Source organism: Lygodium microphyllum, chromosome 1 (genome assembly GCF_053477565.2).
Source record: "Lygodium microphyllum isolate KBCC chromosome 1, Lygodium_microphyllum_v1.1.10, whole genome shotgun sequence".
Taxonomy (NCBI): domain Eukaryota; kingdom Viridiplantae; phylum Streptophyta; class Polypodiopsida; order Schizaeales; family Lygodiaceae; genus Lygodium; species Lygodium microphyllum.
Window position 1 is genome coordinate 110,565,502 of NC_141135.1, and position 27,668 is coordinate 110,593,169.

At 41.3% G+C, this 27,668-nt stretch overlaps 2 protein-coding genes across 2 annotated transcripts in view; one reads left to right on the forward strand and one right to left on the reverse strand.

Annotated features, from left to right (window-relative positions):
* The window catches only part of LOC148041544 (Gut esterase (DUF1350)), an 88,628-nt gene that overhangs the window by 32,609 nt on the left and 28,351 nt on the right, over positions 1-27,668 (forward strand). The window contains exons 2-6 of the mRNA XM_087688502.1: positions 12,907-12,976; positions 24,906-25,030; positions 25,404-25,515; positions 25,631-25,694; positions 25,988-26,043. Of these exons, the coding sequence (XP_087544628.1) occupies positions 12,907-12,976; positions 24,906-25,030; positions 25,404-25,515; positions 25,631-25,694; positions 25,988-26,043 (427 nt within the window). The remainder of the gene's footprint in view (positions 1-12,906; positions 12,977-24,905; positions 25,031-25,403; positions 25,516-25,630; positions 25,695-25,987; positions 26,044-27,668) is intronic.
* LOC148041545 (uncharacterized) lies at positions 14,891-22,949 on the reverse strand. Its single transcript, XM_087685900.1, has 3 exons — positions 22,854-22,949; positions 22,509-22,743; positions 14,891-15,861 (listed from the first exon to the last, which is right to left on the reverse strand). Exons 1-3 carry the CDS (start codon positions 22,947-22,949, stop codon positions 14,891-14,893), a joined length of 1,302 nt encoding a protein of 433 aa, XP_087542026.1.

Consider the following 27,668-nt stretch of genomic DNA (forward strand, 5'->3'; position numbering starts at 1 on the left):
CTTTGTTGTAAACCCTAATTTACAGTAGAAATTAGGGTTTAGTAGCAGCCTTGGGGAGTGTGCCAAAAATTGGAAGTCCAAGACTTGGATTTAACAGGGCTGAAGGTGAATTTCAGCTAAATTAAGGTGGAGAACTAGCCAGCCATTGAATTTGGGGCATTTTCATTGTCTATGAAGTTGGTGAAGGCCAATTAAGTGCCTGAATCAAGGGCAAATCAGATTTAAGACTTGCTGGTCACTTTGGACAGCAAGGGGAGTTTGGATTGCGAAGGGGATCGAAAGAATCCCATTGTAAATCAACTTCTTCTTCAATAAAGCTATAGAAATATTGAAAGGGGCGCTAATTTTGGGACCAATCGGGTGTACATTGTCCAAGATCAGTAGGTAAATTTGTATTTTCAGATTTGCACTAATTGTTTGCTGCTATAATTAAGTTGTAATCAGGGATTTACCACCCATCCACGAAAGGAAGGCTGGTTACACCTGAGATGGCTATTACGAACTCTCTAGGAGAGTAAAACGGATGCTCCATTACCTTAATATACTAGAAGAGCTGCTAGGCATGTAGCACATAATGCAAGGGGGGCACATTTGACTGATATAATGGAAGTAGATGATTGTGATGAGCATGTGCTTATGAGCTCACTGTTGGATAATGATGAGCCTCTTCCTTGGACAAAGCTCAGGAACATGTATATTGGATGGAGGCCATGCACGAGGAGTTAAGACTCCATTGCTACTAACTCTATATGGGATCTTGTGGATCTACCACTTAGCAAGAAGGCCATTGGCACTAAGTGGGTTTTCAAACTCAAATGCAAAGGTGATCGTATATGTCATGAGGACATGTATTTTTGAAACCTCACTTAACACGTGGATTAATTTTTAATCATATGATTAAGTAAATGTTGCACATGTGAGGTGCAACTGGGGTAAGAGTAAATTTATGAGTGTGGGACCTGACAAAATCACGGGATGTCAAAGGCAAAAGTTGCTATAAGTTATGCTGCACAAGTACTTGGTGGTATCTGGTGTAAATTGTTGGCCTAGGTGATTCATTTAGCCGTAAGTGTTAGTTGGTGACACTAGAGATGTGGCGTTTAATGGTACCTTACACTGATCTAATGGTCATAGATGGCATAGAGAGACTTGGGAGTGGAAGATGCCGAGCCAATTTAATTATTGGCCAATCAGATTATTTTTTTAGGCACTAAAATAATTATTAGATTAATTTTCAGTAATTAAAGTCTAAAAATTAATATTTAATGATGGATAATGTTGGAAAAACCATTTGGGAAGGTTGCCACTTGGTAAAGTTGCCCATACAGGCTGGTAAAAGGTTGAAGAAGAGGAAATACGAGTTCATTCTTGCTGGTGCAAATGTGGGAGAGCTATGAGCAGCCATGGCCAGCTTATTTTTAGCCATTGCAGCTAGCCACGAGTGAGTTTTGAGGAGGCAATCGCAGATTTGGACCCTCCACAGCTGGGCGATTGCATCCAAGTATAAGGTGACAATTGATTTGGATGCCTCAGTGTTGTAGGCGACAGCATTTAATGTTGTTGTGGCAGGGTAGCAGTTGCATTTGATTGATTTTTAGTCATTTTTCGTGTTATTAAACTCTGAATTTTCTCTCTCTACAACTTTCTCTCTCATCTCCCAGCCATTTCATAGCCTTGCTTCGAAGATCTCAGCATTTAGACCCTTGGAGGTTGAGAAATTGCAAATTTCTCTTTTGTAAATCCTAATTTATATCAGAAATTAGGGTTTACCAGCAGCCTCGGGAAGCATGTCAAAAATTGGAAGCTCCAAGACTTCGATTTTTCAAGGTTGAAGGTGAATTTCAGCTAAATTCAGGTGGAGGACTAGCCAGCCATTGAATTTGGGGCATTTCCATCGTCTATGAAGTGGGTGAAGGCCAATTAAGTGCTTGAATCAAGGGGCATATCAGATTGAAGACTCGCTGGTCACTTTGGACAACAAGGGGAGTTTGGATTGTAAAGGGGATTGGGAGAATCCCATTGTAAATCAACTTCTTCTTCAATAAAGCTAAAGAAATATCGAAAGGGGTGCCAATTCTAGGGCCAATCAAGTGTGCATTGTCCAAGATTAGTAGGTAAATTTGTATTTTCAGATTTGCATTAATTGTTTGCTGCTGTAATTAAGTTGTAATCAAGGATTTACCACCCATCCATGGAAGGAAGGCTAGTTACAGTATAACTGATAGGTACACGGCACGATTAGTAGCAAAAAGCTATGTGCAGAAGAAAGGCATAGATTATAAGGAAACTTTTGCTTCTATATCTCCTATGAGTACGGTGAGATGTGTGATTGTGATGGCTGCACATTATGATTTGGATATTAAAATAACATTCTTAAATGGAGATTTGCATGAGGATGTTTATGTGTCCCAACTTTCAAGGAGGGTTTGAGATTAAAGAAAAAGAGCACATGGTATGCAAGTTGTATAAAGCTCTTTATGGTCTCAAATAGGCTCCTCATGCATGGTACTTAAGAATTGATGCATATTTGGCCATCAAAGGGTTTAAAAAATAGTCCAATTGCTCCCACTCTATACATCAAGAATGAAGGGGGGGACTTGTTGATTATCATTCTTTATGTGGATGACATGATGGGCAGTCTACACTACTATTTGTGGATTGAGTTCACCCAAAATCAGCATGGTATCATCATGTTACAGTCATAGTATATTGATAAGCTGTTACATAAGTTTAATATTCAAATTTGCAAACCTATGTGCTCTCCTATGGAGCTAGGCTTAAAGCTATCTATGCATAATAGTGAAGAGATGCATGATGTTGCAATTTACAACCAAGCTGTTGGCTGTCTTATTTACCTTTGTAACACACATTGTGACATTTAGTATGCAGTATCTCAGGTGGACAAATATACACTTACATTATTATTTTCTAGGGGAAGACTTGTACTTAAAGGTTTATAGTGATTTAGATTGGGCTGGTGATGTAGACACTAGGTAGTCTACTAGTGGATGTTTCCTTTTTGAGCTGTCCATGCATTTAATGGCTAATGAAGAAACAACCTATAGTGGCTACCTCGTCTTGTGAGGCCAAGTACAAGGCAGCTTTCATAGCAACAATGGAATGCGTATTGTTGCATAGATTGTTGGCTGATCTATATCTACCATTGGGGGGTCCTATGTCATTCTTTTCGACAATGAAAGTGCTATTGTAGTAACACGTAATCCTGTGTTTCGTGCTTGAAGCACATTGAGGTGCATTACCATTATGTCAAAGAGAGATGTTATGCAAGAGAGATCAGCTTGATGTATGTATCCATATAGGAAAATGTTGCAAACATTTTGACCAAAGCATTACCACATGAGAAGTTTGAGACTTTTTGAAAGCTCTTAAACTTATAACCCTTTGGTGATTGATTATCCTTGTGCTTCATGACATTGGCATTATAGTGGGGGGTTAGAATTTGGTAATTCTGGGCATTGTCAATGTATTTCGTGTGGCTTGAACACTTATATAAGTGTCAATGTAGTGTGTACCTAATATCTTTAGACATTTAGTTAGTGACGCTAAGAACTAGAGTAAGTTAGCCTAACTCTAGTTAGTTGGTGGAAGACTGGTTAAGTCAACTCATGACCTAAATTACGTTGTATTTTCACTCTTTCAGTTCATTTTAGCAAGTACACTCTACTCTCTTGCTACAACTCACTTACAGTCATAGTCTCATTTCTCTCTCCTTCATTGTTTGTATTGTTTTCTTACGGTAAATACTACTGTTTTAGATTTCTCAAAATACTATGTGTTTGAGCATAAAACAAAATGGGAATAGTTTTTGCCTTTTGTGGAATATCATATCCTTGTAACAACATAGTGCATAGTTCCACTGGGAAGGCATTGTTTGAGATTGTGGAAGGAGGGAAGAAAGTCCCAACCATTTTGTACACAAGAGATAAGATCTTTGAGGCCGACAAGTATATAGAGAGTTTGGATGAAGCTTATGCTAAAGTAAAAATAGATCTTCAAAAGACTCAAGTAAAACAAAAGAAAGCAGTTGATCATCATCACAAAGCTTTGGCATTTGCAAAGGGTGATCGGGTCTTGTTATGCTTTGAAAAGGCCAGGTTAAAGAAAATGAAGGGTAAAGAGCATCTTTTTCCTAAACTCAGCATGAAGGGTTAAAGAAAATGAAGAGTAAAGAGCATCTTTTTCCTAAACTCAGCATGAAGGGTTAAAGAAAATGAAGAGTAAAGAGCATCTTTTTCCTAAACTCAGCATGAGGTATTATGGACATTTCCAAGTGCTGCAAAGGATCAATGAGGTTGCTTATAGGTTAAAGCTACTTGATCATTGGAAGATTCACAATGATTTTCATGCGAGTCTTCTTGGGCCTTTCCATGGTGATGTGCCTGACGATATTAGTGATGAGATACAGTTAGAGATTGAGGAACTTGATGAAATCTTGGTTCATGAGTAGATATTTGCAGATAAGAAAAGGAAGGTCAAGGGTAAAGTCTAACGTCGCTATTTGGTGAAGTTTCAGAACTATGCACCTCTTGATGCAAAATGGATGGAGGAGGATGATTTCATAGAATCACTTCAATTATTACAACTTTTACTGTGATAAATTTTAGTTGGAGTTAGACTTTAGTTTGGCTCAATAGAGCGTAGATTTGGAGCATTGTATCTTTTAGATTCCATACAGGTACTTCTATAATCAGCCTACTAGATACTTGTGTTTCTATAGTTATGTTTAGTTATTTACTAGTGCAGTGAGTATCATTTTCACAATTGTGGATTTGTATAGTTCTAATTGGTTGTATACTAGTGCAATAGCTACTATTGTTTTAAAAAAAAAGGTCAGAACATGGTGTAATAGCGGCGTGCTTGGGTACATTGAAACATGTATGGATAATTGTACATTTGCAGTATATAAAGTAACAACAGCGTGCTTGGTTGCTTAGAAACATGTATAAACAACTGTACACTGATAATACATGTAGTAATGATATTATTCTTGGTTGCTGGAAAATATGTATTGGTCATTTAGTATGCTGTGTTGGATCTTAATTGCGTGCAATCGGGATTTCTTGCCATGTTTCAAGAGGGGATTATATCACTAGAATGAGAAATAAACTTACAAACTTAATGATTTAATTAAACTTTACAAAGATTTTTAATTAAAATGAGCTTTAGTTTTGGTATCTTAGCTCTTGGTATGGTGACCATTGCATCGGCAGTGAAGGATTTGACACTGGGGCATGCGGTGGACAAGTGTGCAAGCCATGTAGTACATTTCCAAGGCTAAAAAAACAAGATGCAACGTGAAACTTTTATTAAATTGAAAGTTTGTACCTTAGAGTGGAGTTGGAAGTTTTGCCGAGTAAGAAGCTCACTTAGGGCATTTAAGTTATTAAGTAGGTCCTAAGCTAAAGTTTCTCCCAGTGAGTAGCTCACTTATGATTATTAATTAGCCCTTATTAAAAAAATGTGATATGATTAATGGGTTGTTGGTTACTCGTTTGGAAAGCTTATCTTGGCTATTTGGGGCTTATTCTCTCTCATTTTTGGGAGGAACCCAAGTTTAGAGACGACTACTTTTTTCTTTCTTGCTACAAAAAATTGTAGATTTTAGCCATGGAGTGAGCTTACAATGTAGATGGAGTGTGAACAACAACCAAGTTTTCTCCTCTTGGCATGGAGATTCCATTGGGTAGCCTCGTAACTCTATATACAATAAGGTATGTTGTTATTTTTGAGCTAAATATTAGAAAAACAGGTTATGACAGCACTATGGATTGGGATCCTTTCTTCTTCTTTGAGATCTCAAGCCTAGTATACTTTCTGTGTAATTTTGTTGCGAAGAAAGTGACATTTTTACAGTTTCATCATAAGAGCCCTCCCCTTGTTTGTGAGAGGATAAACGTGGGACTGCATGGGGACCATATAGGAGAGTTATCTCAACAAACACTCCCGAAATTGGGTTCAAATGCTTGTTTTCATTTTTAGGGTTTGGTAGGTTGAAGAGTTCATTTGCAGTTTTGAACACTCCACGGTTGGTTGGAGGCGAGCATTGAAGGTGCCATTGTGCATCCATGGATTGGTTATGTTGCGACAAATCACTGAAATATAGCTATTTATTTCAATAATCTAAAGAAATACCGAAAGGGGCACCAACTTTGGGGCCAACAAGTGTCAATGTGTGATGCAGGAGCACTTTGTTGAGCTAAAAATGAATTACCTTCACTTAAACAATCCCAAAACATGCTCAATTAAGAAAGAAACCTTGTTTATTTAAAAAGAAATGCGTTTCTAGAGCGTGTTTATATCCCATTTGCACAAACCCACTTGGGAGAGCCCAAACTTTCTATAAGTAGGTATGCTTCTGTCACGAGGATGTGAAAATTTGATGCTTTGCTTATGTTTAATTGACATTTGATTAAAGGATTAATCACATGTGCAATTAAAAGATACACATGTGTTGCACATATGGAGTGCAAGCTACTTTTTCACAGTTGAAGGCCGAAGGACCCTGTGAAAAAGATGGGTGTCAAAGGCAAAAGTTGTAACAAGTTACACTTGCTAGATTCTAGGTGAATTTTGGTGTCAGTTTGTCCCTAGGACCATTAATTGGCCATTAAGTGTCAGTGGTGATACTAGTAGGGACTAGGCATTAATTAATGGATTAATGTTTGTCCAATGGTCAATTAATGCATGGGATCACTTTGGGTTGCAAATGGCTTAGCCAATTGATTTTTGGATGGGCAAGGTCAATTTTCTGGGCATGGATTAAGGGCTGAATTAATTTTAATTAAATGGCTGGAAATTGTTGAAAATGGATTAAGAAAGCTGCCACTTGGCAAAACTTTTCCATGCAAGTGGAGGAAAGGCTAAATAGGGCTGAAGGGAGAGGGAAATCTCGTTTTTTCATTTTGGAGCTGTTGGAAAGAGGTGTTGGGCTGTTGCTGTCAGCTTTTGGGGCCAATTCCTAGCCATTGGAGATCATTTTGGTGATGGAGATTGCATATTCTTGACCTTGGGAAGTTGGCAATTCCTGCTGATGCACTTTCTCTTGAAGATCACAGTCTCTGATGCTCCTATTGTTAGTGGTGTATCCGTTTGGGGCTGGTACAACAGGGCAGCAGCTGATTTTGATCAGTTCTTCGTAACAAATCTCAGAATTTTCTCTTTCTACAGCATTCTCTAATCTCCTTCAGCTTGTGCTTAGTCATTCTCAGCAATTCTTAGCCATTTGGGAGGAGATTTCAGCCATTTTTGGTGGGCTGATTTGTAATTTCTTCAGTAAACCCTAATTTATAGTAGAAATTAGGGTTTAGCAGCCACCTTGGGATCCGTGCCAGAGATTGAAGGCTCAAGGGACTGAAATCAGCAGCTGATAATTGAAGATTATCAAGGGATTTCAGGAGGCAGCCCATCCCAAATTGATTCGGGCCAGTATTTGGCCAGCCAAGGGTCAAATTGGAAAAGTAGTCCTGGTTGAATCAAGGGGCAAATGACCCAAAAGGCTTGTTGGTCATTTTTGACAGCAAGAGCAATTGGTTAGCAGGAGGAGATTGAAGAATCTCAAGTTGTACTCCTACCAATTGAATGAAAGCTAAAGAAATACAGCAAGGGGCGCCAGTTTTGGGACCAACAGGGAGTCGATTGTCCAAGAATGTTATGGTAAAGTGTGTACTTCATTCTATGTGCATTTATTTATTGCTGTAATTAACTCTTAAATCAGGTTATCACCACCCATTCCAAGAAGGAAGGCTGGTTACAGTTGCCCTCTATTCAGCCCTAATTTTGTTTTTGTAGGTTTCAAGTGTTATCAGCTTGCTGCCCATATCTTGTTCGTGAAGGACATCGCAGTCCAAGTTGTCCATTGTAGTCTTCACTCATCTGGCGCCTATTTTCAGCCCTTTATCATCAATTTGCTGCTGTTTCCAATTAGGCGACCGGTGCTGTCCATCATCCAACTGTCATACATCTTGCCACATCAGCATATTGTTGCATTTGCAGGTCCCAACTGCTGCCCTGCAGATTTTCTCTCCTCTAGCTATCGCCGTCATCTCCTCAGCCTGTCGTTGCTGTTTTCTTTCTCCTGCAGTATGTGTTTTTTGTTTTCTCTCTCCTCACCTGCGTTTTTAGTATTTCTCTCTCCTCACTTGCGTTTTTAGTCTTTATATCTCTTGCATTGCCATCTGCATCAGATCTAGCCTTCCTTAGCTGCGTTTGCTGGTGTTCGACATCCGGAGGCTGCCTTATTGTGATTTGGGATCTATTCGGAGTAAAACACGCTCTTCAGCTCATTACCCCTGCCCATAGTTACCAGGAACGGGGAACGGGGATGGGAACGGGACCCCTTGGAACGAGGGGAACGCCCAAAGTGAGGGAATGGGAACGGAGGGAATGGTGTGTGTGTGTGTGTAGAGAGAGAGAGAGAGAGAGAGAGAGAGAGAGAGAGAGAGAGAGAGAGAGAGAGAGAGAGAGAGAGAGAGAGAGAGAGAGAATTCGGCATCTAATGTTCCGAGACGCATTGCCAGGCTCAAAGGCCTTTTGCTTTGGCAGATAGATCTCATTCGGCACTCTGACTTGCTCCCTTGGGAGGACTTACTCCCTTGGCATATGGCAATCTCCATTGTCTTTGCCATGACTTGTGTATCTCAGTCCGGGTTTTGTACTGACAGTTAACTCATGCTGGTGTGCAGCCATCGTGTATCTTGTAATCATGTAAACTTGTACTTTTTTCGTAATTAATACAATTACCTTTTACGAGAGAGAGAGAGAGAGAGAGAGAGAGAGAGAGAGAGAGAGAGAGAACACTTGTCTTAGAATCTAGAGAGAGAGATCATATCAACCATAATTCGTGAAATTAGACTCTAGAGACATAATAATCAAGTTTCAACAATAATAAAGATTCAAAACATTGTAACCAGCAATGGATTGTCGCATTTATAATTCAACATTGTAATCAACAATGTTACATAAGTCCAACTGGCAACAAGTATGCATTGCAAAAACACAAAATATGCACTAAACTTTAAAGACTAAATAGTAAAGATCCAAGTTACAAGAGTTCCAATTTCCAAGTCAATACTCTAAAGTTTCAAAAGGCTAGCTACTAAGTGCTTTGATTCATGGAAGATGGCTCCACTGTGCCTGAATGCTCATCCTGCTGAACAACATTCGGCCCATTACCATCACCATCATCATCATCATCATCATCATTTTTTTCCCAACATATAAAAGAATCAACCTTTGCAACTGATGTACGAGCTAGCAAGCGAAGATTGGAGCTCACATAAACTAGGTCATTCGTCTTCATTGTACCAAGACGATTTCTCTTCTTTGAGTGAATGTGATTGAATGAGCTTCATAGTTGCTCTAAATAAGAAGAGCTAATTGTTTGACTAAGAATACAAAAAGCCAAACTCTGCAACTTTGGAGCTTCTGCCCCGTAGTCCTCCCACCATAAAGCAGCCCCAATATTTGTCCTGTCCTCTAGTGCATCCTCTGTAACAAACATCCCTAATGTTTGCCAATATACAGAGAGCCGATTTTTAATTTTGCATTGCATTTCATGGCTAGGATAAAGCCTTGCAAGCAATGTGTTCCAAGCCTTGACCACCTCAAGGTCTCTTTCTTGCATCTTTCCTTGAAACTCAGGATTAAGCACATATGCTCAGCATGCATAGGAGAGTCATACTCATTCCATCTGTTGATGCATAACTCCTTGATCTGCTCATACCTATCTGCATTTGGTTCCAAACTCTCCAACCTCTCAATCATGCGATCCATACCTTCATAGATCTTCCCAATGCATGGATCCATGCCATCTGCAAGCCTCAACATGTGCATAATGGGATCAACCATTTGGTTGGTGCGATTGACCTCATCCCAAAAATCTCTATTAGAAACATATGCATTACATAACACAGCAGTAGCAGTGGCAGCCCCAGTCCAATTTTCATACTCATCACTAGCAAATAGCTCCCTAATTGCACCTTTGTAATAGTGCAATCGACCAAGCATAAGAAAGTTATATGCAAATCGTGTATCCGAGTATTTAAGAAGTTCTTTGTCACTTCTCTTGCGAAACTCAGCATGCAAGTACTGATGATTACATATAAATGTGATAATCTTGTTGCCTTTTGCAACAAGAGATGCAATCCATGGCAAGTCCCCAATATCCTTCAACAAGTTATTCAAGCAATGCGCCATGCATGGACTAAAGGTGATTTGTGGATACATTGCCATTAAAATGTTTCCTGCTGCCCTGTTTGTAGGTTCGCCATCTGCCACAAACTGCACTACATTTTCTGCCCCAACAGCCTGCACTGCCTCGCACCACTCGGATGCCAATACATCTGCACTCTTTCTAGTCTCTGAAGCATCATGACTACCAATGAAGTATACATTATATGGAGAATATGCAACAACACCATGTATGGACCTATGGCGTGTGTCACTCCATCCATCTGCTATCAATGTCACTCCATTTCTTCCCCATTGATTGCGAATATTTGCTGTTGCAATCTCTATGGCTACTTTCTCCTTCTGAAGCAATGTAGTCCTGATAGTTTCTGATAAAGGGGGCTTATATGTGGGTCCATACTCTGCAATCTTTGTCACCATATTTAAAAAATAAGGTGACCTGGCTGATTTGAATGCAATATGGTAATGGTAAAAAAAGCGTGCCACTGCTGCATCTGTTTCCTTTTTTTTCTTTGGTTCCCATGAAGTGTGCAATGAACTCTGTTTAACACCATGATCTGCTCCCATTAATGGCCCACGAGAAGGCTGCGTAGCCACTAATCCTGGTGGTCTTTTGCATGAAGCACCATGCCCTGCTGGCCTTGGAGTCCATGTTGTTGGATCCATTGCTATATTTGGCGTCCTCCTGGCATGTGAATTCCCCATAGAAGTGGCTATGCGGTCAAGTAACTCCTGCCTTTTCTCAATTGATATATTGGTGCAAAAAAGCATCTCTTTCCCCTCCTCATCTAGAAGATGGGCTCTCACTTTATCAGCCCCACTAGTGCGAGCATAAGAGCAAAGTTTGCATTTCCAAGGGCGAGCCCCTCCACCTCTCAATGGCACCCCTGCATCTACCTCATCCCACCGTGACCAAGTAGTGCTTCGACTTAGTCTAGTTGTTGACGAAGTACCTGCTGAGGATGATGAAGATCCCATAGATGTCAATGCTGCCATCTATATAGAAGTGACAAATAATCAGTAAACTTCAATGAAATTACAGAAATCTGCAACCAACATTTCAACATCCATGTGTCAAAGTTCAATGAAACTGCAGAAATTTCAACCAAAGTTGAAAGTCCAATGAAATTGCAGAAATTTCAGCCAAAATTCCAACATGAGCGTCGAGAATCAAGATTCCTCGGACCTCACCTAATCGCGGGCGGGAGTCAGGCCAAGCAAGCAATAGAGGTGGGCCTCACGCGAGGTAGGCGGGAGAGGTAGGTGGGAGAGGCAGGTGGGCGGAAGTAGGCACGGCGCAGGCGAGGTAGGTGTGGCAGGCGGAGCAGGTGAGTGAAGTGGGAGCAAAGGGCGATTGGCGGAGCAGCGGGCGATAGTCGAGGAGATGCGGGAGTAGGCGGGAGAAGTAGGCGAGTCGCGACAGCCTACAAGTGGACAGGAGCAGGTGTGGGAGTAGTGGGCGACAGGTGGGAGTAGCGGGCGACATGTTTTTTTTAAATTTAAAAATTATGTTGCTGGAACGGCCGTTCCAAACAGGGAACGGCCAGGGAACGGGCGGGAACGCGCTAGGGAACGGGAGGAAACGTTTCGCTAGTGTTTCCTGGGCCCGTACCTCCCAGAACGCGTTAATCCATTCCTATGTGCCGGAACGGGCGTTCCCTGTCTCTATGCCCGTGCCATGATCCTTGAGATACAAGAGTTTAAGGTACAATTATTCATTCACTGCGTAGTGTGTTCGCTGCATGAGCATTGTATATTCAATAGTCATATCATTTCATTCATTCTTTGTGTTCATTGTCTTTGAGTTGCCCTAACCCTAACTGTGTTCTTCTATTAGTCTGTGCTCTGTCATAAGGTGTTATGTGTTTTTATGTTAGGTATTTTCTTCACACACTCTAGCTTCAGTTGTGTGTGGAGTTTTCTTGCTGAATTTACTGTTAAGCTGAATTAAGTGTTTGCTAAAATGTGGTTTATTGCCCTTTGGGCTTCCAAAGGCCAGTTTCAATTGTCAAGGGAAAAAGTACAATTTCCACGCCTGCACTTGTCTAGTTTTGCATTTTCAATTTCATCCCTTGCATTGCTTGTAGACACAATCATCCCAGTTTCAGGTGAGGTTTTGTGCTGTCATCGGTCCATAGTTAAATCATAATGCCCTTTGGTTTGACACGACATGGCAAACATGGTTACTTGTGGAGATCATATCTTCACATTAATCTATATTATATGTTTTGTGTGCTGAATAATATCTATAAGCATTTTTGTGAGCTATGTATTGATTCTACAACTGGAAAACAATTCATTATGCGCTCTTTTTCAGCTATGTGCACTTTAATGCACATGGTGGCTTGGTTAGTCCAGAAAAATATTGTCTGCTTATGTCATTACTTTCTCTTCAGATGGTATCAATACGATCAGGCATTCAACACCCCAAAACTCATGATAGGACAGGGAAAAAACTTGGAACACTCTAATGTTCCATCCAGCAAAAGCCACTTGGGACCCTATTTAACTACTTTTCATTTAGTGATTTCCTTGCTCACATTTTTGGGTGTAGCAGTCACAAAGAGAGATGGCAAATCAGTTTAGTAAATGATCAGCTTGCTTATACAACATGCATGGATAAAAATAAGAGAAGTGTCTTCTTCCAGATGACTGTGGTACTTGCAATTAAATTAAAACTACTGCCTCCCCTTTCAGGGTATTCACAGATGTTGCCAAAAGAACACAAGGAACTTTGGGTGATGAAGGGGATTGGGAACAAATTGAGGTATTTTGGCACCATGATTTTAGAAATGTGCTCATTGAATCCTTATAGAAAATCCAGTAGCAGTAATACATGAATAAGAAGTTCTGTTTATGCATCTTGTGCTTCATTGGAATGTCTTATTCAACATGTGGTTTTTAACTGTCTTCTATGCATTTTGTGTCCTTGAACTTTGCAAGTCTTTTCCTTTAAATTATAATTTAAAGTCTGTATCATTGGCTTCTGTTTCTGGGTTATTACCGGGTCTTTTACTACCTTGTGGTCTATGTCCACCTTTGCTATGTGCTTTTCTTTCTCTGCAATGTGATGTCCAGGGCCCTGAGCTCTATTTTCATCCCATCCTGTAATGCATTGTGCCCTTTGTCTTCTTTTTCGGCATGAGCAGTCTGTTATAACCTGGGCATCCACTTTCTTTTCTCTTGCCTTTTGTACATCACATCATCCAAATCCATATTAGTATATTGGTGCTCCAAGCTGCCTTTGCAAGTTACCAGTATAGGACTAACAGTATCAATGCTCAATCAGTGGGCAATCCCAAAGTATTTGTACCATGGTTCCATTTTAATGCAGTTTCAGCCATAGCATGTTTGCAAAATGGAAAATCGCAATGCCTCAAGTTCCAAATCTTAATAACTGTCTAGCTTCTCACGAGCTATCAGCTGACATCTGCAGTTTATAAAAGTATGAGAACATTGCTGTAAGAAAAGTCTAAACCCTATGCATGTGAGTAAGCAGGGCTAGCTTGCCTTTCTGTCTAATAAGATAACCCTAATGATTAAGGTTACAACAATGATTACTGCAGTCATCACACCCCCAAACATGACTGGACGATGCAAACTTTGTGTCCTTGCTTGTCACTGAATTTAGAGTCCAGGGCTGGTAGACAAATCTTTATACAACAATGTATAGAGTGAGAGAGAGTGAAGGTATATATTAACGTCTCTAAAAGGCCAATGTGGCCTATGAGACCAATGCAATACATACAATGATGGTGTGTTTCTCATCTGGAACGAGAAAAGATGAAAAACATGCCTATAAGACTGAAAAAATGAAATAGTGTCCTATAAAAGGGAAACATGTCAATGATCTAAAAGTGAAAGTAGAAAAAGGAAAACTCTCCATCAATGAGATGTTTGTCCTCTAAAGAGGTGTATCTCTGCATGGCTGAGGCGTCTCGGCATCTGTCTCCTGTGGCGCTCAATGATGGCTTTAATTTGTCTGTGGTGTGGATGTCTAGGCCTTCATCTGGGTGGACGTGGGTGCCTAGATTGGCTAAGTGCCACTGCTCTATCCAAAGGGACACCTACAGAAGATGAGGTCCAATGATGATGTACTCCTGTAGGCTGTGTGGCAGTAGTAGTGGTGTCTGCCATACTTTGTCGTGTATCAGTGAAAAAGTCAGTGACTACTCTTTGTCTATGTGAGCCGAGCTGTGGGGGCCTCCTACTCCGTAGAATTGTTGCTCTGCGCCTCTGGAGCTCCAAGAGGAAGAGTCTCAAGCATCTCTGATCCTCAAACTACATGATCCGTCTCAGGGGTCCAAAGCCCTCTCGAAACAAACAGTGGTATCTACCTCGTATATCATAATATACAGTGCATTGGCAGATGTAGTGTTCCTCTGTCTCCGGCTCTCTGTCGCATAGTGGGCATATGCGTTCCTCTGTCTGTATACCCTCCCACATGCCTATCTCAATCCTTAGGTGGTGGGATGAGGTGCGGATCTGGCCAATAACTGTGCGTAGTCCATGAGGCAGCTGTGTGTCCATGTAATTGGGTCGGGTGATGAAACCATCCTCAGATACCTGAAGAAAGTGGGTCTGGTAGTGTGCCATCCTGTGCCATGGGGGGAGGGGGGTCGGATCTAGGTCTTCTTCGTAACTTCAGTATGTCTGCTCTGATCACATGGTTTAGCTCTGATCAGCTTAGGTCAAGTGTAGGGCAATCCAGGCTATAGTCAAAGGGAGGTAGTTTGTCAATCTGCAGCCCATGTAGACTCATCCATGTACTCATTTGAGAATACCAACAATGTCTATCACCATCTGCTGCTAGTTGTCTAGAAGAGGTTAGGGCTAGCCGTGGGTATCTATCTTGGGGGAGCTCCCATAGTCTATGTATGAAAGTCACTGCCTGGACCAAGGCCTCAGCCACCATGGGTGATGCTCCCAACACAGCTTTGATAATCTCATGTGGGGTCGAGCTCTTCTCTCGTATCATACGTGAGATCATCATGACCAGTGGTCTTTCCATATGCTCCCACCCGTCATAGTATTCCTTCTCTGGTCCATCCTGGTCTCCCAAAGGCCGTCTCCTCGTGTGAAAGAGACTCGGACCCCAAATAGCTGCCCCATATAGGAGTGTGGGTGTAACCAGAGTGTCAAAAAGCCACAATTTGGTGCGCGGCTCATGAAATTGTATGTGAGCACATTGCCTCTCCAATGCACCTAAGGCTGCATATGCTTTTGCCAAATGAGCCTCTGATGTCTCTCTCCAAGAGAACCGTGGTCCCTTCAATGTGACCCCCAAATAGACATACTGCCTAACCATCTCCACTGGCTCTCCATCAAAAGTAAAGTGGTGCTCAGCTCTTGTCACCCAAGCAGCTGAAGTGTTAAATACCATAACTTTAGTTTTCCCAAGGTTCACCTTAAGATCTCTATCTCTACAAAAAGCTGATAATGCATCCAGGTGTCTATTTTGTCCTTTAGGTGAGTCAGATATAAGTACAATATGGTCGGCATAAAGCAGTAATGGTATCAACATTCCAACTAGGCTGGCTCGGGCTCCACCAGTTCTGTCCACATATTCTGAAATTTCATCTATGTACAACCCAAATAGTGTCGGTGAAAGTGGACAGCCTTGTTTCACCCCAATGGTGCTATTGACTGTATCTGAGATGCCCTCAGGTGTTCGTACTCTGCCCGTCACTGTCTCATACAAGGCATACATACTCCACTGTATCTCTATAGGCACATCAATGTTTTGCATTCTTCTCATGAGTCTAGCACGTGGCACTGTGTCAAAGGCCTTGCGAAAATCCACAAAATAGCAATAGATCTTTTTCTTGAATGCCTTGCCTTCTTCGATGATTGCCCTCAATGTAAAGATATGGTCTAGAGTTGTATATCCCCTCCTGAAGCCAGCCTGGCCTTTTGATCTCAGGCCATGCATCTCGGCCCATTCACTCAATACTTGTTCCACGATAGAGCCATATATTTTGGCCAGCATGTGTCCAATCATGATAGTTCGATAGTTACTAGGTAGCGTGGGGTCTCCACTCTCAAAGAGTGGCACAATAATATGGTCTGACCAACAGGTCGGAAATCCCTCACAAACTGCCCTATTAAAGATGTGGGCCAGCGTTGGTGCCAAGATATCACAAGCATGTGTGAAGTGTTCAGCTACTAAACCATCATGATCTTGGGCTTTTCCATTTTTCAGTTTCCATATGGCATTCCAAAAAGAAAGAAACTTGTATTAATGTCTACAACAAAAATAGATGCATTTGGAATTTAGGAAACTATCATGTCTCCCAAGTAGAATAAAGAGACCACAATTCAAGAGGAAACATCTAGCTAGGAAATAACAAATAACCCGGAGGACTAAGAATTCTAGGGATTTGATTATACAGTGTGGAATGGATATCACATACTATGGGGTAAAAAGGAGGATTTGTACCATCCCATAATGGACCGAGCACCCCAAATTGGTTGTTTTACTTCCTCTCATGGGTCTATCCAACATGGATAAGTTGAAGTGCTAAGATATGGCTTCTAGATGGCATGCCGGTATCCTTTGTATCCTTTGGTGGTGCCTCAGGTAGGGATGTGGACCAGTGGCCTGTGGTCTTGCATACTTTGTATCTGTTGGTCGCTCTATCTTAATTTTGACTCCTCGTGGTGGAACCATAGGTATATGGAGTGGCTCTAAATTGTCAAATGTACTTGCAATTGTAAAAAAGTTAGTGAGTGTTTGACTAAAAAGTTACATTACACATTAAATCTTCATTAGGTCATTAAAACAGCCCCAGAAACTCAAGGATTACCAAATGTTTTTGTGTCCCATAAGCATAGAAGTGGGAAATGCCCCGAAATGCCTCTTGGGAGGAACCGAAATGTGAAAGTGTAAGGAGACGGGCCTGAAATGCATTTCCCCAATCAAAACATTCTCCCTTGGGGAAGTAGTTGCCACATGGCATTTTGGGTTGGGGAAATGTTTGGAGTTTATCCGTTTTTCCACATGCCCGAAATGGTTTTTTAAATGTGGCTAACTCAAGTACTAATGTTTAATGTTTTTCTTTTGTAATGTTTTGTATAGGTTGTTTTTAATGTTATCATTTTTATCATTTTAATGTTTCATTTAAGCTGTTTTTATTCTTTTAATGTTATTGTTTTAATATTTGTATACTTGTTACTACCACTAGTTAGTTCTTGCATGAATCATGATTCATGTATTGTATTGTTTTCTAAGTTATTTATCCTTTAAATGTGTAGGTTAATGTAGATGAGCTCAAGCTCTCGGCTAGCATACTTAAAAGTGTGAATTGTGAGAGGGACTTGGATGAGGAGCAAATTTTTAGTGGTCTTTACTTGGAGCTTGAGGAGATAGAGTGGCAAGTCTCTCACACTCCTGCACGCCAGTGTGCCATTGTTTGACCTCGTGCCTCTAGTGGTGGAGCTTCCACTTCAACGTCGAAATTTGTTGCCCATGGCCATGATGGGGCCCTTAGGTGCTATGCAAGGCGTGGGAGTGGCTCGAGAAGCACCCCTAGTTCGGCACATGAGGACATACCTATCTCGACCTCGCATATAGAGCTTAGAGAGCCTGAGTACAATGACGAGGACAATGTATTTAGTGAGGGAGATTTTGTTGAGAAGGGTGATGACTCCTTGAGTGGTGGTGAGGACTCTTTTAGCTTCGATACGGAGAGTGATGTGGGTACTTAGAGCCTTTATCTCTATCCATTATTGTATGCCTTTTTGTTTGAGATCACTAATTTGGCCCATAATATAGTTGTTGGTTTCATACTTCACTCTCATTTCAACTCTCTTTTGCATGTATTTTTGAGCAAAGTCTTGTTTTAAGTCTAAATATTAAGTATAGATTTTAAAACATATGTAATTTTAAAAAAAATCACATGTTGCATTGGATGTAGGTCCAAGATTTATTAGTTGGATTAGTACGGTAATAGTATCGGATGTTACTAATTGGACGCCACCAGACGTGACAACCAAGGTCATGGTATTCTAGGGACTTATCTTGCTAGTTTACAACTTGGCTTGGAGGAATTATATGGTAATCTTGTTGGTGATGCACATCTAGGAATGCAATATGGTATGTTTTGAATATTGGCATGCAGCCAAGGTTCTAATTAGGCTTGTATAGACATGTGGGAGGCCTTGCAAGGCAATATGGAATGCAAAGTTTAGGGGCTAGTCCTATATAACCCAAGCATGGGTGTGGCTAATGCAAATGCAAGAGTTGTACCTTATGTGCCTTCATATTTGCAGTCACTAGTTTATGAAAATATGATGCTTAAGGAGAAGGCTGAATATTACAAGATTAAAGGTAAAGTTTCTCATCATTATCTAGTGAACTTTAATAACTATACACCATTGGATGCTAAGTAGATGGAAGAGGATGACTTAGCAGATTCACCTCAGTTGTTGCAGATTTACCTTGAGGCATTTCTTTTGGAGCCAACCTTAATTGTAGCTCCATCAAACTTAGCAAAGTCCAAATTTAGAGCATTGCCTAATGCTTAAGAGGGAGATAGCACTTCCACTTCTCCTGGCCAAATACACTCAGATATCTAGTGGTTGCTTGATGTACTTTATGCACACCTAAGGTACTATATGGTGACAATATATTTGCTTTGGGACCTACTATGATTAATGTTTTGTGTTCTAGACACTATATATGTTGTTATGTAGTTGCCTAGGGATGGTTACCATGGTACTAAGTACCATACTTTTTGGGAAATTGTGATTTGGACTACAGTTGCGGACATGTATATGGCAGTTGTAGTGTACATGTTGCTTTGGGCCATTTTGTGCTACATGCCATGTATTTTGGTTGAAATGCAAAGTGCAAGGTACTAAATGCATGTTTGTTTAGCTTGAATGGAACGCTTTTATGCTTAAAATATGTCACCAATGTGTTCTATTGGGATGGTCATGACCAATAATTTTTGTGAAGCAACATGGATCTCTAGGGATGGCTATGGGCATAAGTCTTGTAAAGCAGTCGTTATAGGTGGTTGAGGCATCTAGTAGAGCATAGTGTTTGTGAAAGCATTAGAGTATGGTATGTGGATTCATGCATGGTTTTCTCTTTTGTTCTTGAAGAACAAGCAAGAGATGTGAGTCATTGTAATGCGACACTTGTCATATGAGGTTTCTTTTCTGATGGACCATTGCTATGCATTTTGGTATGCAATTGAGGATATTCCTTCCATTTGTGTTATTAGCAAATGCATATTTGCACAAAATATGGCTTTGGATAGCCACAAGATAAAGCAATGGCATGAAATGAACAATCATTTTGCAGTTGGTTTTAGCTTTCTAGAGCCTTTGTGTTCATATCTTATAGGCTTTAGTCATGGACTTGTGTTCAGGGATTTTGATATATTGGTTGGTTGTTTCTATACACCTAATTTTCTCATGGTAGCTGTGAGCTTTGAGTATTTGGGTGAGATGCATATGTTCACATCCCATAGAAGCAAAGGGATAAGTTCAAGCTGACTCTCAAAAGACAAGTTTTTGTTTGCTACAGCTCTTAGTCACAGGGGTATAGGATTTATGATCCCATCTCATAGGATGTATATATGAGTCGAGATGTACGGTTTGTTGAGTTTCTAGCTCTGTAGAGGGGGGTGAGCAACACCCTATTCTTGGAGATCCAAGTGCCCATGGAGCTTATGCCTCTTGATGCTTCATCTGCAGATGATGGGATTGCTTCGCCATTGGATTCTGACCGGTGGATGTTTAAGAGACTTTGGTAGAGGCAGAGTCATGAGGGGTGTATCGGCCTTCTCCTTGTTGGGCTTGTGAGACACTCCATGATGTAGAAATTGAGGAGCTTTCCAAGAAGTGGCAATTGTTGCTGGATGGCTTGTGGCAACCTCGGAGGAACTAGGCACACTCCATTGAGCTTGTTTGCACTAATTATGGTTTGATGACTTGTGCCATAGAGGATAGGGACACAACATCAGTAAAGGAGACATTATAGTATGATCATTGGTGGAAGGCCATGGAGTAGGAGTTTGAGTCCATTGAGTAGAATGATACTTGGTACCTTATGCTTCAGCCTGCTCATTAGAAGGTTATTGGAGTTAAGTGGGCCTTTAAGACCAAGTGTCTCAATGATGGTACACTTGACAAGCACAAGGCACAATTGGTTGCCAAAGGCTTTGCACAATAACTATGTTTGATTTTCATGATACTTTTGCATCCATAGCTCGTATTGCTACCATTCGTACAGCCATTGCTCTTGCAAGCCATAGGAGATGGTTTGTTTACCAGTTGAAATCTCATAATAATAGGGGATGGCCATTTTCTAGCTTTTTGTCCTAGTCCCATCCCATTCCATACCGTCCTAGTCTTGTCCCCATGTTAGAGCCCTCTCTCATGGTAATAGGGAATGGCAATTCTTGCGAGCGTCCCCATTTCTGTTCCTGTCTCTAAAACCCGTTCCTTGTTACTATGAGTTGGATGTCAAGTCGGTATTCTTGAATGACGACTTAAAGGAGGAGATGTATGTAGAGTAGCCTCTTGGCTTTTCTACCTCAGATGGTAAGGTATATAAGTTAAAGAAGGCCCTCTATGTTCTCAAATAGGCTTCCCATGCTTGAAATGAGAAGATAGACTCATTCCTTTGAGACATGTTGGGATATTAGAGATCTTCCTCCGATCCAAATTTGTATGTCTGCATGTTAGTTGGATGGCACACAATGTTTGTGCATTATGTGGACAATCTTATTCCGATAGGTGACGATACCCATATGGTCAAGAAGAGTAAGGAAGCACTCCATGTGAAGCTTGAGGTGATGGATATGGGGCTTCTTTATTTATTTCCAGGTCATTAGATATGGCAGACTGAGTGATATATATTTCTCCCCCGGTAGCAGTATGTGTAGGAGTTCTTGACCACCTTTGAGATGCAGGGGTGTTGACGATTTCTACAACAATGGATCTGAATTGGAAGGCTATGCCATACAGATTCATCATTGACAGATGCTTCCCACTATAGATAAGTGATTGGGTCATTGATTTGGCTTCTAAATACTTGGATAAATTTGCGTTTTCCAGGTGGTTTGCTTGCAGGTTTCATTTGTGAACCTAAGAAGGGTCATTGGCACGCTGCCTTTGGGATACTGTGGATCCTGAGGAGGACCCCCAATCTAGGCCTATTTTATCCAATAGGTGCAGGTGGTTTGGCCTCAGTGTTATGAGGTTGGACTGATTCAGACTAGGCAGGTGATGTTGATCATAGATGATTGATGAGATAGACTATTGCTATTCTTCTAGGTATAGGTGCGATTTCTTGGAGCAACAAGGAGCCTATAGTTGCCCTTTCATCTACAGAGATTGGGTAGTACTGAGGGGCTTGTTTAATTGCTTGTGAGACCATTTGGCTTTGGAGGTTCTTGGGGCAACAAGAAACAAGGGAAGGGGGGACGGGAACGGGGTCAGGGACAAGGGTCGGCCAAAACCAGGGAACGGGGACCGGGGGGGGGGGGACGACATATTTAAAAAATGCATTTTCACATATAAAACAAATTTCAGCTCATCACATTGGACTCTATTGCAATGAAATATATAAACAAGCATAGTTTGAGCTTTAAAAACATCATTTTTCATTGAATTTTATTAGCATATCGCATAATGAACATGAGATGAGTAAATGACCAATATAAACCTTATGGATAAACTTTAACAATCAATGTATTACAAAAGAGCATGTGTCCAAATTCCACTGTGACCTATCATTATTCATGTGACATGAAAGCTTAAGAGTTCAAACTTCAAAGATAGGAACTAAAAACAAATGTTCAAGGAGAAAAAGAGTGAACATTTAGCTGTAAAAGACAAAAGACAAAAGTAGCTTCATCATTCATGACATCATGTAGGCCCTAGGGTGTAGGTAGTAGCTAGCTGGCTCCTAGGCTGAAATCAGCCATAAAGAAACATACAAAATGAACTTCAGTATTGAATTAGCCCAAATCTAGAGGAAATTATCATCATCTCCAACAAAATGTGCATCTGTAGCTCTTGAAGTGCTAGCCTCATGATCATGGGTGCCATGTATAGTCTCCATATAAAACGAGCATGCTCCTCCTTTTGCTCCATCTTTCATTGGGTAAATGGATTGGCCTGTGATGTAACACTGTTGCAAAGCATTCTCAAGTTGGCACTAACAAAGACCAAATCATTTGCTTTTTCTACTTCAAGGAGATTCCTCTTCTTTGAAGCAATATGATTGTAAGTGCTCCATAATTGCTCCAAGCTAGAGGAGCTCACTGCGTGACTTAAGATACGAACAACTGGCTTCTGCAACTCTGGCTTATTTGATCCAAAATCCTCCCACCACAAAGGTGTCCCAACCCTGCATTGGTCATGTAGAGTATCTGCACAGCCATAAGAGTTTTTTGCTCTTCTACAGAGAGCAAGCTGATCTCTAATTTTGCACCTAGTGTCAACATCGGGCATCATGCGCTCAAGAATTTGCCTCCAATGGAGATTGACCTTAGCATCATTTTCTTGATCCTTATCCTGAAACTCAGGGTCCAAAACAAATGTAGTTGAATGCAAAGGTGAGCTATAGGCGTCTAATGGTCGAGAACAAAGGCACTGAATGGCAAATATGAACTCAATCCAACGACTCCATGTGATGCTGATGCCACACCTATTGCTGTAGATGAAGCTCTAGTCCTATCAGCCGCTGCTATTGCAGCCGCAAGTGTAGCTGGATCGTACATGCCTTGATGCAAATAGAGCCTCTTGTCCAGCCACACAATCTAGAAGCTCCCTTCTCTTCTCCGGTGTGACATTGGGACAAAATTGCACTTCCAATCTTGGCTCATGCAATACATGGGCCCTTCCTTTATTTGTGCCACTCGCACGCCGGTATGGACACAACTTGCATGACCAAGGTTGTGATCCGCCTCCACTTGATGGGCGTTCAACATTTACCTCATCCCACCATAACCATGTGTCGGAGTGTCTACCTCTCCCTCCGACTTGAAGAGCCGGTCGTGAAGAAGCCGTGCAGAGATGAGTGTTGTGCAACACAAGGTGTTGGGGGAATACACATGCATGTACGGGTGCCGGAAAGTAGTTGGGTGCTGGTTGCTCAGTTGTTGCTGACTGTGGGTGCTCGATGCAGGGAGCCCAAGCCACAGGGTCTAGGGAGCAAGAAGGAAAAGAAGATAATGATCAGTCTTCAGATGATGTTAGATGATGATGATGATAATGAAGAAGAGGAGGAGGAGGAGACAAGTGAGAAAGAAGCAGCAGCAGAAGATGAGCAAGAGGTGACTAAGGAGAAGAGCTGAGCAGGTTGCGGGGACGAGTAGGAGCTGGAGCAGGTGTCGCAGGAGTCCAAAGGGAGGTGGGAGTTGATCGCGAGTCAAGTGGGGAGAGAGACACGAAAGACGGGGGAGAGAAGAGAATCCGAAAAGTAGGAGATGGTAACAGTCCGTCTTCCAATAGGCAATCCATCCCTGAGATGGGGGGATGGCTGTACCCTGTTCCGCCTCCACGTCCCACACAAGCATCCCGTCTCGGGATGGCATTCCGGCGTCTTGGGGACCCGAGACGGGCGTCCCCTGTTTCTATGCAACAATGAGAGGTGCATAGCCTTGGCATGGAATCCGGTATTCCTTGCTAGAATGAAGCACATCAAGGTCTAGGATCACTACATTTGTTAGATGATCTTGGACGGGACTGTTGATGTGGAGTACTGCAAGGCTGAGGACAATCTCGCAGATTTGGTCACCACACTTCCTCAAGTTGTTCTTTGGTAGCATTCCAAATCCCTTAGTCTTAGGCTGTGTCCAGGATGTGAGAGGGGGCATTATAGGTTTGGTCGCCTCTAGGACAGGTATAGGCATGTACAGGGCAGATTATGTAGTTGTACCATGTTCAGGAGCAGGTTGGGCAGCAATTTTGCAGTCACGAGTGGTTTGGGCAGGATTCCGGGCAGGTCAGGCAGATTGGATAGGGTGGACAGTTTTGCCACATGGAAGGCAGTATTTTCAGGGCAGTTTTTAAATTATTGTATTATCTATTTCCTGCAGTCAGCCATATTCAGCCGCAATTGGCTAGATTTAACTGGGTGACCCGAACAATTTGTTGCATTATTTTCCTGCCTGTTTAGGCAGGCCTGAGCTCCGGTCACTTAGTTTTCAGATAGGTTGAGAGAGATCTCCGGCTGGTTATACGTACACAGCCCATTGTACATTCCCCCCCGGGTTCCCCTTTCCAAGTTCACTTCTTTCTTTCAGTCCAGTCATATGCTTCTGCAGTCCCTGCACTTTGACACATGCCCGGTCAGCCCATACCCACTTTTGGATCCATTGCTCTGGTCAGAGAGGGTGTATTGCTTGATTGTGGAGGAGCATTCTTTTCAATGACATATGAAGTCCTTTATTATGGGAACAAAACAAAATTCTCTTTAAGCATTAAGCTTGTTGTAATATTTCTCAATCTTTCAAACTCCTTTGTTTAGACAATGTGCATAATGCTTGGCAGTTAGTTTATAATACATCAGGTCTTTTTTTGGAGAGAAAATAACTTGTTTTAGTGCTAATCTGGCTAAAACATTTAAATGTTCTTTTAATTGAAAACTTTTCTTAGGTATGTTTATAATTTCATAGCTAGATTTTTTTTTTTGAACTTTATATTTTATGTAACACTTCAAAGTGTGTGGGCAGGGTTCTTGGGTTATAAGACCAAAGAAAGGGGCTCCTCTTGCCGTGGTACATTTTACAGGTGGTGTGTTTGTAGGTGCTGCACCACAGCTAACATACCGGCTGTTTCTCGAGCGCCTTGCAGAAAGGTGATAAAAACTGGCTTGTTATTTTTGTGACTTGTGGTTCAGGTACTATTGTGTTACTTTCCTACGATCTGCATATATACGGCCTTTGGTTGTTTTTCTATGGAGTTAGTGCTTTATGGCACCTTTGAAGCTATTGTGCTTGTTAGGGCGCATGAGTACTACTGACACTTATCTTTTAGCTGTTCCTTTAGGTCTTCTCATTCCTTTGCCAAATATTTTGAACTCATGTGGGACGAGTGTGATTTGATGTCTATGATCTCAATAGTCTACGAAGGATTTTTATTGTTGATAGTTTAGACTTGAGATTGAAACAGTATCTGCTTAAGTTTTATGATCTCAATGGTCTTGATAAAGTATTTGTGTTTTTTTACAGAGGTTTTTTAGTTATTGCAACACCATTTGCCAGTGGATTCGATCATCTAAGAATTGCGGATGAGGTGCAATTCAAGTTTGACCGTTGCATGAGGACTATTCGCGATGAAAATGTGAGCTTGCTGTCCAAGTTGTGAGGACAAAAGATTACAGGATGTAGAGTGTTTAGGTTGGATGCACCTACCATAAATGATATGATGTTCAATATTCTTGTTTTGGACTTTACAGATAGAGAATTTACCTACATTTGGAGTGGGTCATTCGATGGGGGCTTTAATGCAACTACTAATAGGTAATGGGATGCACTTTCTTAATATGGTAATTATTATTATGAGGTCAGACGGTAGCTATTCACATATTCAGCATCCCTGACTGCACGTTGTTTCTGCCCTGCATCTGTTTGTTTCTTCAAGAATTAGGACTTCAGATCTTAGCTGCCTCCTCAGTTACCTGGCGTGCATGTAGTTTACTGTGTATCTGCTCATTTTGGCTAGTTTCTTTATTGCTGTTTTCAAGGTTTCTGCAGGGGCTGTTTTGCACTCTCTTACTTACACATCTCTTTGCTTTTTTTTTTTTTTTTTGCAGGGGCAAGGTATGCTGTTCAGCGGGCTGGTAATGTTCTCATGTCTTTCAACAATAAGGTTAAGCACTATCTTTTACCTACCATTCTTTGCATTTAAAATGTATGCACTTAGTTATGTGTCATGGACTTCTGTATTTTGGAAAACATGATAATATTGATTGAGTAGAATATTGGGTCTAATTAATGCCCTGATCCTTTAGGACCCAGGGACACTCTTTTCCTGCAAGGCTGTTTTTCTGTGACTTCTCAGGGACCTCAGTGGTGACTGCCACTGAGACACATTTTGATATAGACCTCTTTCTGAGGGAAAAGCATGTTATGCAAGGGAATTCATTTCATTTTACATGAAAGAGAATGGAAGTAGAGAGCCTGTCAAATATTGACCTTTAAAAGACTGACTGGTTTCTGAGTGTATAGTCTGAAATGCTTTTAGCTGAAGTTTTTCTGTTTCACTGCTTGATTCACTCCAATTACAGAAAACTACAAATTTCTCAAAGGTAAGATTCCAGGAAAAGTTCTTATATGCAAAAGCTTCTACAAAAAGATCAGCGTCTTTACCCTGCATGTTCACACAGAAAACCACAACATACAAGTGTCTTTGGAGTCTGCATTGTTGAACGGGGCAATCAATATTCAGAGCATGCACCATCAACATCTGTGTCAAAGGGATATGAGAGAACACAAAAGTTCGAACTCTGAGTGGACGCTGGTCAGTATCCTGAAGGACAGACCGAATTTTCTTCAAGATCTTTGATCACATTTTTCAAACAATATTAGAACAACTCCCAACAGGAAAAGCCATACAACTTATTGTGGTTGGGGTGCTAATCATCTCAACCTATTACTGCCTACCAAGAAATGGGCGCTGATAAAGGAAAGTTGAAAACAGACTGTCGTGTCATCTTCAAACTATACATCCAATAACTTGTCTCAGGAAGCAGCTTGTGACCAGCATGGACTTCTTCCCTTGAGATCTGGGATAAGTGGACAGTAGGTCAGAACATGACAGCTGCATGGATATGTGTCTGCTAATTGGCAGTCTGATATGTGCCATTAGTTGGACACGAAGACTCTAGAGGTTTATTTATTCCATAGGCTGGTTATCTGCAAATGTGCCTATTTAGATGCATCCAGATTTTGCACACAGGTTGTAGACTACATCGTCAGGTTCTGTACCTTCATTTGCATTTCTGTCCAGCCTCTTGCATCTCCCAGATTTAGATTTCTGCTGTTCAGAGCAGTTCCCAGCCATTGTGCAGTGTATTCTTCCTCCATGCATACGTATGTGTGGGCTCTCGGGGTCCCATACATTGTTTGCAGGATTACTGATTCTATTCTTTATTTCACCTTTGTGAGCTGACTTTCTTTCACTTGATTCTGGTTGGTAAACAACTTTAGTATTGAAGCCAACAGGCCCTTCTCTCTCTCTCTCTCTCTCTTTTTTCATTCAAAAAACAAAGCCAATGAGCCTCAATGGGGGTCAGACCTGCCTAAATAGGCAAAAAAGAAATGCAAAAATATGATTAGGTTAGCCAGTAAAAACTAGCTGATTGCTGCGTAAAATGGTCGATTTCAATGAATGATCAAGCAAATGCTGCGCTATCTGCGCAGGTTGCCATGTGGCACTTGCCTGCTGTCCGACCACTATTGCGCATTGTCTTGCCCATCCGAAACCTTGCCCAA

Excerpts from the sequence above, each read along its gene's own strand:
- LOC148041545 (XM_087685900.1), bottom strand. The coding sequence starts at position 22,949 with ATGTACGATCCAGCTACACTTGCGGCTGCAATAGCAGCGGCTGATAGG. Across the intron at positions 22,744-22,853 it reads TGGCATCAGCATCACATGGA|GATAAGGATCAAGAAAATGA; the intron begins GTCGTTGGATTG and ends CCTGAGTTTCAG. Across the intron at positions 15,862-22,508 it reads GTTGCAGAAGCCAGTTGTTC|ATACAGTCAATAGCACCATT; the intron begins GTATCTTAAGTC and ends AGGGCATCTCAG.